Source organism: Equus quagga, chromosome 17, assembly GCF_021613505.1.
Source record: "Equus quagga isolate Etosha38 chromosome 17, UCLA_HA_Equagga_1.0, whole genome shotgun sequence".
Taxonomy (NCBI): domain Eukaryota; kingdom Metazoa; phylum Chordata; class Mammalia; order Perissodactyla; family Equidae; genus Equus; species Equus quagga.
In genome coordinates this window covers 4324657-4338734 of record NC_060283.1, presented here as the reverse complement: position 1 = coordinate 4338734, position 14078 = coordinate 4324657, and the positions used below count along the sequence as shown (strand labels likewise).

The 14078-nt window shown below is 56.2% G+C and overlaps 2 protein-coding genes across 2 annotated transcripts in view; one reads left to right on the top strand and one right to left on the bottom strand.

Annotated features, from left to right (window-relative positions):
- Positions 1-437: 437 nt before the first annotated feature.
- On the bottom strand, positions 438-13256 carry MRPL21 (mitochondrial ribosomal protein L21). The gene is made up of 7 exons (XM_046643662.1): positions 13113-13256; positions 9705-9762; positions 7219-7304; positions 5884-6047; positions 3323-3375; positions 2915-3018; positions 438-555 (listed from the first exon to the last, which is right to left on the bottom strand). The coding sequence occupies exons 1-7, from the start codon at positions 13210-13212 to the stop codon at positions 491-493; spliced, it is 630 nt and encodes a 209-aa protein (XP_046499618.1). The 5' UTR covers positions 13213-13256; the 3' UTR covers positions 438-490.
- A 5-nt stretch (positions 13257-13261) lies between these two features.
- IGHMBP2 (immunoglobulin mu DNA binding protein 2) overlaps positions 13262-14078 on the top strand; it is a 28071-nt gene continuing 27254 nt past the window's right edge. The window contains exon 1 of the mRNA XM_046643661.1: positions 13262-13426. Within this exon, the coding sequence (XP_046499617.1) occupies positions 13341-13426 (86 nt within the window). The 5' untranslated portion in view covers positions 13262-13340. The remainder of the gene's footprint in view (positions 13427-14078) is intronic.

Here is a 14078-nt window from a genome sequence, read left to right as displayed (position 1 = left end):
GTTGGGGACCTTTCCTTTTGTACCTGCATTAGCTGCCTGCCCGGTTTGAATACCAGCTTTTAAAAAAAGAACATCGCCAGAAACAGGTATGCGGGATTACTCCGAGATGGAGCTGGCTGGTGTTTCGTCCATCTGGCCCAGAGGGGGAGTCCAGCCTGTGTCTCTTGGCGTGGGCCCGGGGCCCAGCTGCATCCCCACCCTTCGGCCTGCTGCCTGCGGTGCGGGTGGAGGGCGGCCAAGAACACCCGCTAGTCTCTTACACAAGCATCCCGGCTCCAGCCCCAGGAGGGCCGCCTGTAATTCCTCCCGACTTCCGGGCTGCTCTGCCTCAGGGAGGCTGCCGCTTACTGAGAAGCAGCTCACAGACCCGGCGCTCAAGGGAGAACCATCGAGAACAGGACGCAGAGCTTTTCCCATGTGAACACAGACACGCAGTCTCCTCAGAAAACAGGAGTTTATTTCTACATTTCTGTGACCATCAGCAGGACGATCAACACAAGCTGGGCGCAATCTCAATGGTGTTTATCCGGAGGACAGTCTGCGGGCTCACAATAACTGGAACAGAGCGAGAACATGGTCACAGCTGGACCACAAACTCGGATGCTGTTAGTGAGCTACGGGAGCCCTGCCGCCCGCTCCTTCCACGAGGGCTCTGCCGCATACCAGCCCCCCCCAGGTGGCACCAGGTGACAGCCCACAGCTCGCATGGGCCCTGCTGGCCGCGTGCCCCGAGGACTTCATGGGCTGCACTGTGTCCCCCACTGGCTCTGTGAGCCCGTCCGGAGCTGCAGAGGCTGTGACCCCCAGAAGCCTGGTGGCCAGGAGAGCCCCTGCGGCGGCCCCAGCCTTTCCCCCCGCCCCGGCATGCACACCACAAGCCCCCTGGACTGCAGCGGGGTGGCCGGCCCGTCTCGCTGCCCTCGAGGCTCCTGCTGACCTGCATCTGGGTAAGACCGCACCCCTGCCTCAGGGATGTGGCAATCCCTCCCCGTGAGCGGCAGCTCAGGCCAGCGGTCACTGCTGTACCCGAGGATGTGAGTGCCGCAGACTCTCCAGCCTGCGGGCCGCCTCGTGGGGACTGTGACTTCTGGGGTAGGCTCCTGCGAGGACAGCCCTGTCCTGCTTGTGGAGCACGCAGGCAGCGCTGGCGGCCGGGGATCGGAATCAAGGAAGGGAACGTGACGGCTCCAGGAGAACCGGAGCGCGCAGGCCAGGCCTCGGCCGGGCTCCCTCCAGCACAGGACGGCAGAAGTGGGCAGTGCCGGCTGGACCGAGACCTGCCCAGGGCTTCCTCCCCACCGCCCACGTGCCCCACTGCCCTCGTCCCGGGGGCGCGGAGCCCAGCACCCATCCGAGAGGGAGGGCGGAGGAACTCACATCTCCCTCCCTCCGAGACCGCTCACCTTGATCCCCACCCACCCAGGGGCTGTCAGCCCAACACTCCTTCCTCGGGATGCAAAACGCCACTCAGGGGAGCTTCCTCTCACTTCCCGCTAACCGGCTGGGAGCTCACACCCAGCCGCTCCGCCCCCTCACGCGCTTGTCAACAAGGCCACTGCCTGTGCGCCCTCCTGGGAGGACACCCACGGGCGAGACCACCCCTCAGACTGGCTGCTGCTGTGGCTCCGCTCCGTGCCGCCCACAGCCCCTCTGTCCACATCTGTGTCCACACAGCACGCTGGTCTTCCTCTCCTTCCCACTGGCTCCTGGCCTTGTTACCCACCTTTTAAACCCAGCCGCACTGGGTGCCCCTTCATCTCACCGGAGCCAGGATGGGGGCCTGCCCGTCCGAGGCCTCTCCCCACCTGTGCCCCAGAGCCCACGCGCCTCCTGGGGGCTCAGAGCATCCAGACGCCTCGGACAACCAACACACCCCTCGCGCCCAGCGGCCATGCGCCCTTGGGTCTCCCTGGACCTCTCCAGACTGCCTTTCTCTTTCTCCTCCTCGCCCACGTCTCGCTTCTTCCAGGCTTCAGGAGTGCCCCTCCTCCACCTCCGGCCACTTAAAAGAGACCAGCCCCTCCTGACCTCACCCCCTTCCTGCCGCCACCTCTAATCACCTTCAAAGGATGCTGTGCCCTCCCGCTTCTATTTCACAGCCCACGTGGTGGATTTTAATGTAACCCTTGTAACAGGAAAGAACGCGTGGACCAACACGAGCCATCAGAAGGCCAACAGCATGACAAGCTGGGGCAAGCCGCCACATGCACCTGAAAGGATGCGACAGAGCCTCTGCGTCCACCGGAGCCCCTCTCCTGCCCCCTCCAGACAACCACCACCACCATAGCCTGTGCACTGCTGTGCTGCCGTGGGAAATGTTCTGTGCACACAGATGAGCATATATAATGTACGAGGACCACGTGGGCCCGGAAGTGCAAGGCTGAGTCTGCTCACCTGCAGGCGTCGCCCTGCCGGGACCTAAGGCTCCTTCCGGTTGTGAAGGAAGAGTCCTTCCCCGCCCCCAGATACTACTCCTCTGAGAGCACCCCTCCACATATCTGTCCAGTCCCTGTGGTGGACACGGACGGGGCTTCTGGTGTTTTCCAGCATGAACGAGGGTGCCACTGACGTCTCCATACGCGTCTTGTGGCCCGTGCTGTGCCTGGCTGCAGGGAGGGCAAATGTTCACCTCGCCGCAATGACTGGCCAGGTCATGTCCGGTGGCAGTGTCTGAGGGCTCCCAGGGCCCTTTCCCTCCACAACCCCTGGGTTGGTTCAGAAGGACCTCTTCCTGCCCCCGTCACACCCTGCAGACCGGGGCAGAGCTCTCTCAATGGTCTTTGTGGCCACCGTGCCCCCAGTGGTGCCAGGCAGAGAGGCGCCCGGCCCGAGCCAGCCCAGCAGCAGGACGCATGGGTCACACCCACAGCAAGACTCGAACACTCCGGGCCAGTTAACGCTTTCTGTCACTTACTTTTTTTCTTCCTGTAGTTTTTCCTCTTCTTAAATTTCATATTGATTTTTGGCCACGATTCTGTCTTTTCAATGACTGTGGCTTCTACTCGAACAAGATCCTTTCTAAAAAGGAGGAAAAGAAACAATGATATACCTTCTTGATTATTTTTCAGCTTTACTGAGACTTTATGTAAGAATTTCTAAAATGAAGGTTTACCTTCTTTTCTGCTGATTATAAAAGTAACACGCCCTCCCTGTAGACATTTTGAAAGTGACAAGGCAGCATAATAAAGAACGGTGTAGTCTGTTAACAAATCTTAAAGGCCACACTGTAATGAACTACTAACAGACCAACGATTTGGTGTGAGGCTCTCTGCCTGCCTCGCTGCCTGCGCCCTCCAGAGCCCAGCATCTGAGAGCAACTTACCCAAGGAGGGGCTTGCCAAGTAACGTGAAGTTGTCAGCCCCAACCAGCAGGACCTGGAAAATGAAACAGGTGCATTACCAACACGTAATTGAAAAGTCGCCAGAAGAGGTAGTGACAAGAATGCACTGGGAAATGAGAAAGATATCGGTACCTGTAATTGAGATACGGACTTGATCTGCTATCTAATTCTTCCCTTAACTATAAAGAAGTGGGGACGCAAGCTGACAATGTGGGGGTGTGCGACAGCCCTGGGGCCATCTTATGGATATGTCCCAGCCTGTTGGCGGCAAGGCAGGTATAAACTGATTACTCGTTGTGGTGACCACACATCCAGATAAGTGTGTTAAAATCCTACAGAAATGGTGGCTTCTTTTCTCTTTTTACACTTTTCTTTTGCTAAGGAAGATTTGCCCTAAGCTAACATCCACTGTCCACTTCCTCTTTTTGTTCATGAGCTGCCACCACTGCATGGCTACTGACAGACGAGTGGTGTAGGTCTGCACTCAGGAACTGAACCTTGGTCGCCGAAGTGGAGCGCACCAAACTTAACCACTAGGCCACTGGGGCTGTCCTTTTTTAAACTTTTTATTGAAGTATAACATATACAGGGAAAAAATGCACAGATCATACTCTGTTGCCTTTTGAAGCCGTTCACAGCACTGCTAATAGTGCAAAGATTAGGTTCCAGGTATTCTTTCAATAACTTCTAATGACTGCAAAATTCCGTACAGTCAGGCAAACGTTCTTGGAGTCAGGGAAATTGGGACGTGAAGTGTGGCCTCACAAGGAGACATCTTCACCTTCCAAGTGCAACGGGGTTTCTATCAGATGTTGGAAGACCCTTAAATTTTACTCCTAAGAAAAAAATCCAATCAGACTAAACTTAAATGATTAAAGACAAAGCCTATTTCATGATCACACCAGTGGACGGCAGACAATAAAACACTTGTCAGAGCGGCGTGCTCTCTCCACCGGATTTCCTAAGTTATGAAAAACAGTTGGTATTAAGTGGGGCTTTCTATAACGTTTTTTTTAATGTGAAATGTTTCAAAATGATGTCTTTTTAGAAATCTTTGCAGCTACACTCCTGAAGTCTCCTACTTATTTCAGACATTAAATGTGCTCTTGCTCACGAGCTCATGACAGTCACTGACGTCACGGAGAAGCGAGCTTTGCTGGCTGCACACGTCCTATTGTTTAACTAGTCCAGCTCTGAGCTAAGCGGCTGTGCTCAGGCCGCAGGCTGTGAGAAGACCATCCAAGAAAGAGAGTTTAATGCTCTCCTTGGTGTAAATATGCAAAAACTCTGTCATCACAAAGGAAGGAGGAGTTTCACTTAACAAGGAAAATCACATATATTACATTATATTAACAGTTGAGTACATCCTACATTAACAGTTAAGTACATACAGAGAGCTTATATATATATGTTTTTTTTGAGGAAGGTTAGCCCTGAGCTAACATCTGCTGCCAAGCCTCCTCTTCTTGCTGAGGAAGACTGGCCCTGAGCTAACATCCGTGCCCATCCTCCTCTACTTTATATGTGGGACGCCTACCACAGCATGGCTTGCCAAGTGGTGCCATGTCCGCACCCGGGATCCGAACCGGCGAACCCTGGGCCACTGAAGCGGAATGTACGCACTTAACTGCTGCACCACCGGGCCGGCCCCAGAGAGCTTAATGTTTTATATATAGTTCTATATGTAGAATAAACAAAAACAAATAGATCCCCTAAACGCAGCAAACAGAATCATAACCGACAGGTGGAAATGCTGAGCTCAACAGACAGGCCATCGGTTGAGAAGGGCCAGGAAGATACATCGGTGCCCAGGGAAATGCCTCCGAACCAGTCCTTACCGTCTAAAGCCGAGGTGGCCATCAAATCTAACGTCACAGTGGTGTTCTAGCCAGAACTGAGCATTTTTTTTTCCCCACAAATATGGGCTTGATGGGGCCAGCCCCGTGGCTGAGTGGTTAAGTTTGCACGCTCTGCTGCAGCGGCCCAGGGTTTCGCCGGTTTGGATCCTGGGCCTGCACATGGCACCGCTTGTCAGGTCGTGCTGAGGCGGCGTCCCACATGCCACAACTAGAAGGACCCACGACTAAAATATACAACTATGCACTAGGGGGATTTGGGGAGAAAAAGCAGAAAGGAAAAAAAAAAAGATTGGCAACAGTTGTTAGCTCAGGTGCCAATCTTTAAAAAAGAAAAAAATATGGGTTTGAAAACTCTTTCCATCCTTGGCTGGGACTTTTAGTGTATCTGAGATCAAATACTTTTCTACAGGACTACGTTCGGGAGATGTGAGACAATCGGCAGATACACTGACCGTCTCCCGGGAGGAGGAACCCTCGAGGGAGGGCTCTGCCCACATCACCCGCCGGGCCTGCGCCGCACTCCTGGGGGAGGAGGCCGGCCTCTCGCTCCCCCTCCCTTGGCTCTGACCACTGTCAGCCTCCCCCCGACTTGAGGAAACCTCCCTGGTGACGAACCCCGGGGAGCAGGGACTGCACACGTGGTGACCAAGTCCCCGAATGCACAAGGGAGCCCACAGTCTCACCTTCTCCAGCCGAATCCTCTCTCCGCACGCAACGTCTAACTCATTTTCAATCAGAATCAGGTCCTCAGAGGTCACCTTCCACTGGTGGCTGGCGAAGTGCACCACGGCAAAGAGCCGGCCATACTGGCCCGTGGCGATCAGCTCGTTGACCTTCCCCACGACCTCTGTGGGGAGAGGGCAGCCGGTTACTCACCACTGCAGAGGCTGCAGGGACTCCACTATATTAACCACGGCCTGCTTCTGAGGTCGCAGCAGGTGACATGAGCTCCCGTGGAGTGGCACAGGGCAGGCGTCGCAGCCACCCCTCCTGTGGGGTGAGCTCACTGCTGGTGGCTGCGCCCTCGCTCTCCCCACTGCACGCCCTGGCACCAGGAGCACCGGCCCCTCCGCATGTGCACACATGGGGCTTTACAGATGGAGGGTCCCTGGAGGTCAGAGAATGCTCCCTGCCCTGAGAGTCTCTGGCCCGGCCCTCAGCATGCCTGGCTCGTTCTCTCTGATGCTGGGGTGGAAAACTGTCACGGTGCTGGATTCCCAGACAGTGCTGAGAAAGAGCCAGGGGTCTGGGGGTGTGCAAACCCCAGGAAGGGAGAGCAGAGCCCCTTTTGCCAACAAGGAAACCTGAATTACACCCTGGGGTGCTGGATTCTGGCTCCTTGCTTCCCGTGTCTGCGGTCACTGCCTGACAGGTCACAAGCCCTTCCACCTGCTCTGTCACTGTCACAACAGCATCTACTGGTCACTGACCCACCGGCCTCGTCTGGGGCTGGGCGCCCAGGCATGAACACGATCCAGTTCCTGCCCTGGAGTCAGGACCAGAGCGCGCCTGCAAGTGGGCAGCCCCAGCCTGCAGCCTGGTCTGGTGATCTCGCACGGCGTCTGAAACTGCTCTAATGCTGGGAGGGCCCGCACGGGAATTCAGATCCCCAGCATTTTTTTCGAAAACCGAGGATCCTGCTCTCCCTCATGCGAGGGTGGCTGTGGTGGCCGGCCACACTGTCCGTCCTCACCACCTGTGGTGCAGGTGACACGCTTCCTGACACCCGGATGGCTTCTCCAACACCTGGACAGCACCGGCCCCACTGATTATTGTGCGTATCATTCTTCTGACTGGAGGGAAGTCGTTCCCTCAACCCACATTTCTCCCAACAGTGAAGACAGACGGACCGACGGCCCCCTCCATCCCTCACGCGACCCGCCCGAACACGGCTGGTGCTCCAGGAGTATCCGCTCAACGAATGAGGCTTTGCATTCTGCTGTTGCGTAGCAGAAAATGGACCTCAGGTTCCCGCTGGGCCGTTTCCCAGAGTGGCCTTGAGCTCCCGCCTCTTTTACCTGCATGGTGTCTGGTCTCCTCAGCTGGCTCTGGCAGGACAGTTTCTGGCCAAGGTGGTGAACTCAGTGATGTTTTAGGAACATATCTGTAAAAAATATTTTATAGATGCATGTTACACACATGTGAAACAGCAGTTCAAAATCTCTAAGCAGCTGTGCGCAAAACACCAGGTGGACAAGGACCTATGACGTCCCTAGTTCACGTCTCGGATGCTCATGTCACTGGCTGGGGCGGCCCCTGCAGCCAGAGCGAGCCGCGCCCCCACAGCCCCGGGAGCCCTGGATGTGGGAGGGGGCGAGCATGTGCGGCGTGGCGTGCCTCCTTAGCACAGACCCACCCTTTGGCGTCATCCTGAGGACAGGCTCCCACATATCCTTCTAGAAGGGCCATGCACTTCAAGGACGAATGGCTCATCATTCAATGATCGAACAGGAAACCTAAGCACTCTGTTCCAGAAGGGCCCCTCCCTGGAATAACTCCATCCTGGGAGGGTGGCCCACCGAGGAAGGCTGCGCCCTCTTGGTGCCCTCAGGACACATGTTCTCTCAGAGGTCCAGGCTGAAACGCTGCCCCCTTCTCCCTAGTTCCCTACAAGACACAATGCGGGGACAAGAAACCATTCTTGCCCCCCAAGCTCGGCCCCATGCCTCACCCGGCATCCAAGGGCCCTCATGGACCTCCAATCCCTGCCTGCAGCTGCTTGGATGCGACCACCTCCCTCGCTCTCCCTCAGCCGCTCAGCCCACCTCTGAGTCCCACCGGGCAGCTGCCGCCTCTTCCACCAGCCCAGACGGGAGGCGGGCAGGCTGGGTCTGAAGCCCAGCTCTGCCACCGAAGACGAACGTGACCTCGGCAAGCATGTGGTTTCTCCGCGGCCCGCTGTCTTTAACTGAGAAATGGCAATAAAAGTGCCTGCCTGCAAGGCTGTGGGGATCAGAGGGGATGATGGGCCCGGCGGGACGCGGCAGAGTGGAGATGCAGGCAGTGCTCGGGAGCACTGTTACCACGAGTCCGTCCTGTGCTGGGGCCACCTGTCTGCCCTCCGCCTGGGGCAATCGAGTGGGGCGTGCGGGGAGGGGAGGGGGACAACAAGGAGGGGAGCTTCGAAGTGAAAGGAGGAGGGGGTCTCCCTAACTTCCACACCTATTTTTGCCTCGAATTCCTCAAGTCCACAGAGAGGGGAGAGGCTGGCAGAGCTAAATCAAATCATTCAGAAGGGTTTTAAGCTCTTGGTGCTGTTTGCCACCAGAAAGTGAAGTTCTAGTCTCTCTGCTCCAGGGCTGCATGAGGAAAAGGAAGTTGCTCCACAGGGAAAAACAGCTGGCTTCCAGCACAGGCCCCGGCGTCTCTGCCAGCGGCGCCCAAAGGTGCTCCACGCAAACCCGTGCAACGGGTGAACGCTCTCCCCGCTGGAGCTCACTGGCCCTTAGGCATTAATTGGCCAAAATAGTGAACTGAGCTCCCCCACCGTGCTAAGCTCAGAACACCCGGGAGCATGAACGCCACACTCTGCGGCCGAGATGGCCCCGAAGGACGGAGGAGTGGTAGGGCTGGTGTCTCCCCTCGGAGCCGTCTGCCCGCGGGACCTCCGCCTCTTGGCCTGTTTGGGAGGGCCCCACTGAAGACTGTGAGAGGAATGAAGGCTGGAAACCTGGGGCCTGGCGGGAAGGCAGTGGCCTTCATCGAGGCGACAGGGAAAAAGCCAGATTCACTCAAATGCCCAGTCAGGGTCTCTCCCCACATCCTGCTTCGGCTTTTTAACTTCTTTTCAGACACAAACAAGACCCCGGGGGTCTCCCCCGGCTGAGTCTCTGGCACAGTGATGGCAGCAGCCCCAGCATTTTCTGAGTGCTGGCTCCATGACAGGCACTGCTCTGAGCGCTTCAAATGCAGAAACTTACCTTCTACAACGTAGAAAATGACTATTCTCACAGAAACCGAGTGAGGTAGGTACTAACACCACTTGCATTTTGCAGAAGAGACACAAAGCTCAGAGTGGACCACTAGCTCCGGGTCCCCAGGCTGCAAGGGGCTGGGATAGACCCCGAGGGGCTTCCCTGTGTGGCTCCCGTTTATTCCTACCAGCGAGTGTGACTTTGTCATTTATTTTCTGTAATGTATGTTAATATAAAAAGTGTTTTCCTAAGCATAGAATTTTAACACTGAAGATGCTTTTCCAAATTACGTAAGTTCCTCCTAGAGATTCTGACATAGACTGCCTGCGATTCAGCCACCCAGTTAGAAATCTCTCAGTGGGAGGTGAAAGCTTTTCCTTAATAACACACAGCTACGGCAGGCCCAGGAACCCCTTCCTGTGTGGACTCTGGGAGTTCTCCCACATTTAGGGTCTGAGAAAAATACTGTCAAAAAAGTTAAGGGAAAATTTAAACATTCCTGAAAACCCCAACGTATCAAGTTTGACTTTAGAAAGACAGTCCTACAAATGAAGGGAGGAGAGTCACCAAGACCCACATTTTGATATTACCCTTGTGGAGATGAAGCGATCTGCGAACGGAACCTCCGAGGAGCGGACCACAGGGAAGCTGAGGGAGGAAGAGAGACACGGGTGGTTACCAACACGAAACGCACACCGCCCGTCACGATGCTGAACGCCAGCTGCTGTCACTGGCGACAGTTTAAACCGCATCACAACTTGTCTACAGGAAAGTAAGTGAACAAAAAGAAAAGAGCATAGTTTATAGCTACTTGTTGTTACTATGAGCTTGCAGATGCACTCATCACCCTCCTCCTGAGAGCCTCAAACCGAATCACCCCCGAGAACCCACTCCTTGACCACCAAGCGCCCAGCAGGCTCAGGTCCTGCTGTGCCCGTGTGCAGAAACCATCAAGATGACCCCGTGAGCCCACCTCGGGGCACCCTTGCCCCTGTGCTGTCGCCCCACGTGGAGCTGGCTTCTGTGACCAGCGCCGTGTGACAGAGCGATGGAACCGCTCCCGAGGCGAGACTAGGAGAGACTGTGGCTCCCCCTGGCTGTGCACTCTTTCATCTCTGGCTGTAGAGGCTGTGAGCAACCATGGAGACGACTGCGTGGGGAGGAGCTGTGGCTGCCTGCCCACAGCCGGGGCGGCGAGCCGGGCAGCAGACTCTCCAGCCTCTTGGAGCCTTGAGGGAAGTGCGGCCCCAGCTGACAGCGTGACTCCAATCCGACGAGAGATGGAAAGACAGGAGGCAGAAGGCCCGCTGAGCCCCTCCTGCACTCCCAACCATCAGGAATGGTGTGGGATAAAAGTTAGTCACATGAAGCGGCTAAGCTGTGGGGCAATCTGTTACACAGCAGTAGACAACTAACGCACCGAGAGACAGAGGCCCTCGCAGTCTACAGAGGCGGGCAGGGCTCAGGCACAAAACGCACCGTGCTTAGGGCAGAAAGCAGAGGACACATTTCTCTGTAACTATTGTTTTTTTTTTTAAACTGAGCTATAATTTGCATACCACAAATTCACCCTTCAAACCTCACCCATCAGCAGCCGCTCCCTGTTCTTCTCCCTGGCTGGTTTCTCAGCTCCCCACCATGGTGCGGTGCCCGGGGTTCGGACCCTGGACCTCCCCTCTGCTTCATCTGTGGCCATTCCTCTGGTGATGGCTTTAGTCGACTGGATTTAAGGATCACTGTGCCGCTGACTCCCGGGTTTACCCTGTAGCCCGGGCCTGGACAGCCGCCTGTCCACTGCCATGGCCACGTGCACGTCTAACAGCATTTCAGAACCGAACAAGGCTCCTGACCGCCCCCTCACGCCCGATTCTCCCAGACTCCCGCCACCTCACGTAAGGGCGACGGCATCCTCCAGCTGCTCTGGCCAAAAGGCTCGGTCATTTTTGACCCTTCTCCCTCCCACATCTGAGCCACCTATCAGCAAGCCCTCTTGGCTCAATTCAAGAGATCCAGGCTCCAACCACTTGAATCATCCGAGCCACCACCACCTCTTGCCTGCATGATGATGAACACCTCCCTCCCCCTCTCGGCTCCCTTCTCTGCACAGCGGCTAGAGTGACGGTGTTTAGACTTGCATCATGTCGCTATCTTGCTGAAGTCTCCAAGAGCTTCCCCTTTCATTCAGGGAAAAATTCGAAGCCCCTCCAGTGGCCAACAGGGTGGCGGGCGGTGTGACCCTCTGTCACTTGGAGCCCATTTCTCAAGCGCTTCCCCCGTTCACTCTGGCTTCTTCGCTATTCCTGGAACACGCCAGGCACACGTGCCTGCCTACTGGCCTGTGCCCTGCCGGCTCCTCCCCCAGAACCTCCCATGCCCCTCTGGGATCCGCAAGGCTAGTTCCCTCATTTCCTCTGGGTCTCTATTCAAACACCATCTCAGCCGGGACACCTTCCCCACTATCCTATTTAAAACCGAACCCCTCCCTCCCGACTCACGCCTTAGTTTTCTCCATAAGACCCATTAGCTCAACACGCTATGTCATGTGCTTATTTTTAAAAATTGCTGTCTCTCCGCAGACTCCTTCTCCCATCAGGACGCTGGGGACTATTGTTTTATGTTTATTCCTGATGCATCCCCACCCCTGGACCAGTGTTTGACACCTACCAGATACTCAATAAATGGCGAATAATGAATGAAATCTACTCTGCTCCGTCCTTGAATGAAGCCCCCTGGACACTCCACGACTGGGAACTCTGCACTTTCCTGGAAGCCGTCCCACCGCTAGAAGCTCCATCAGTTTCTGCATCCGCCCTGCTTCCCTGCACCTCTCGCCCACGGTCTCTGCCCAGCCCTGGACCCCACAGGGCACAGACATGCTCCCTCCTCTCCACGGACCGTCGTTCAGAGTCTCAGGGCTGTGACTGCCTCTTCTCATCCCAATTCCTTCACTCACTCCTCAAGGCCCCATCTGCTCACCATTTTGGTCACCTTCTCTGTACTCGAGACACCTCCTCTGTGTTTCTCTCTTACACAGCTGGAGTCTGGGATGGAACACCGCCTTCGAGAGGCGGTTTCACGTCAGCAGAACAGAGTGAGTCCTACTGCTTTTGTAAAAACTTCCCTGCTACTTAAACTCAAGTTTTATTATGGAAAATGTCAATCATACAAAAGCGAAGAGAAGAGAATAGTGAGTCCTGAGCCCTCAAAGTTCTGTCTCTGGATTCAACAGTTACCAACCCGCGACCAGTCTTGTTCGATTTCCACTGCCTCTGGCTCAACTCTGCCGTTATTTTAAAGCAAATCATATACTGTTTCATCAGTAAAGATGCCAGTATACTTCTATGACAGGTAAGTATTTGTTCAAAAACACCCAACATAACGACGACACTATCATATTACCCAAAACAGGGAAAATTCTTTAACATCATCAAATACACATCTAACCCAATTTAAAACCATATATAAGCACTCATGCACACAAACACACACTCGGACTGTTTTTAGGCAGATGGTTACATTTTTGGCATAAAGGTTATGTTTTTGATTAACATAACCCTTTTCGGGCCTCATAACAACTCAGGGCCTAAAAGACAGTTGTTGGTTTTTGCCGAATGGGTTAAGTTTAGGCGAGGACATTCACCACCATTTTCCAGATGACGACAATGAGGCTTAGAAAGTGGCTCGAAGCCTGGGGGCAATGGTAAGGCACAGGTTTTGGAGCCGGACCGAGTTGTTTGAATCACTCCTGTCGCACTTCCCTGCTGGGTGACTCTGGCAAGTTAGTCAACCTCTCTGAGCCTCAGTTTGCTTCCCCGATAACACAGAGCATATTCAAAAGTTGAAGAGCTATCGTCCGTATTTAAGCTACTAACCTAAAGGAACCAGGATTTGAACCCAGGTGCCCCCGACTCCAAAGCCCGTGCTGTATTCAGCGCATCAACAAGGGCGATCAGCCCCGAAGGCAACAGGCCGGACACAGACACACCCGTGGCTCTCACCTGCTCCGGGCCCCGGCGGTCTGCGGATGCTGCGGCTGCACGCGGACACCACACGCCCGAAGGTGACCGGCAGGGCCCAGGCCGCCACGGCCGTCGCCATCTTCCCGCAGCCTCGGCCGGAAGCGGAAGCGGCGCGAACCTGGTGCGTCGACGCACCGCGCCCGGCGGCGAACAGCGCCCGCGCAGCGGCGGGACCTCGGCGGCTCCGGGCCGGGCCAGGCGGCGGCCATGGCAGCGGCGGCCGTGGAGAGCTTCGTGGCCAGGCAGCTGGACCTGCTGGAGCTTGAGAGGGACGCGGAGGTGGAGGAGCGCAGGTACGGCGGCGGCCGGGCCCCAGCCCCGTCGCGCTCGGCCCCGGGCGGGCCTCCGAGGGTTCGGCCCCAGCAGCCGCCTCGGGGATGGACATCGCGTCCGCTCCCGGCAGCCCGCTCCGGTTTGGACCCTGGGAGCCCCTTCTTTCCTCTCCCAGAGTGCCCCCTGCACGTTCGCGCGGGCCCGCCTGTCTGCCCGGTCGCGTCCCCGCGGGCCTCCAGCTTCGTCCCGGCCCGTCCATTCTGGTCCCGGCCCGTCCACTCTGGTCCACTCTCGTCCCGGTCCGTCCACTCTGGTCCACGCTTGTCCAGGCCGGTCCACTCTGGTCCACTCTCGTCCACCCTTCTCCTGGCCTGTCCCTCTCGTCCTGGCTCATCCACTCTCCTCCACCCTTGTCCACTCTCTTCTACTCTGGTCCTGGCTCATCCACTCTCGTCCCAGCCCGTCCACGCTCGTCCACCCTTCTCCTGGCCTGTCCACTCTCGTCCACTCTCATCCTGGCTCATCCACTCTTCTCCACCCTTGTCCACTCTCTTCCACTCTGGTCCTGGCCCATCCACTCTCTTCCTGGCCTGTCCACTCTTGTCCACCCTTGTCTTGGCCCGTCCACTCTGGTCCTGGTCCATCCACTCTCATCCACTCTCATCCTGGCCC

Excerpts from the sequence above, each read along its gene's own strand:
- MRPL21 (XM_046643662.1), bottom strand. The coding sequence starts at position 13,212 with ATGGCGACGGCCGTGGCGGCCTGGGCCCTGCCGGTCACCTTCGGGCGT. Across the intron at positions 3,019-3,322 it reads CTTGGCAAGCCCCTCCTTGG|AAAGGATCTTGTTCGAGTAG; the intron begins GTAAGTTGCTCT and ends CCTCCTTTTTAG. Across the intron at positions 556-2,914 it reads AAACTACAGGAAGAAAAAAA|TTATTGTGAGCCCGCAGACT; the intron begins GTAAGTGACAGA and ends GCTCTGTTCCAG.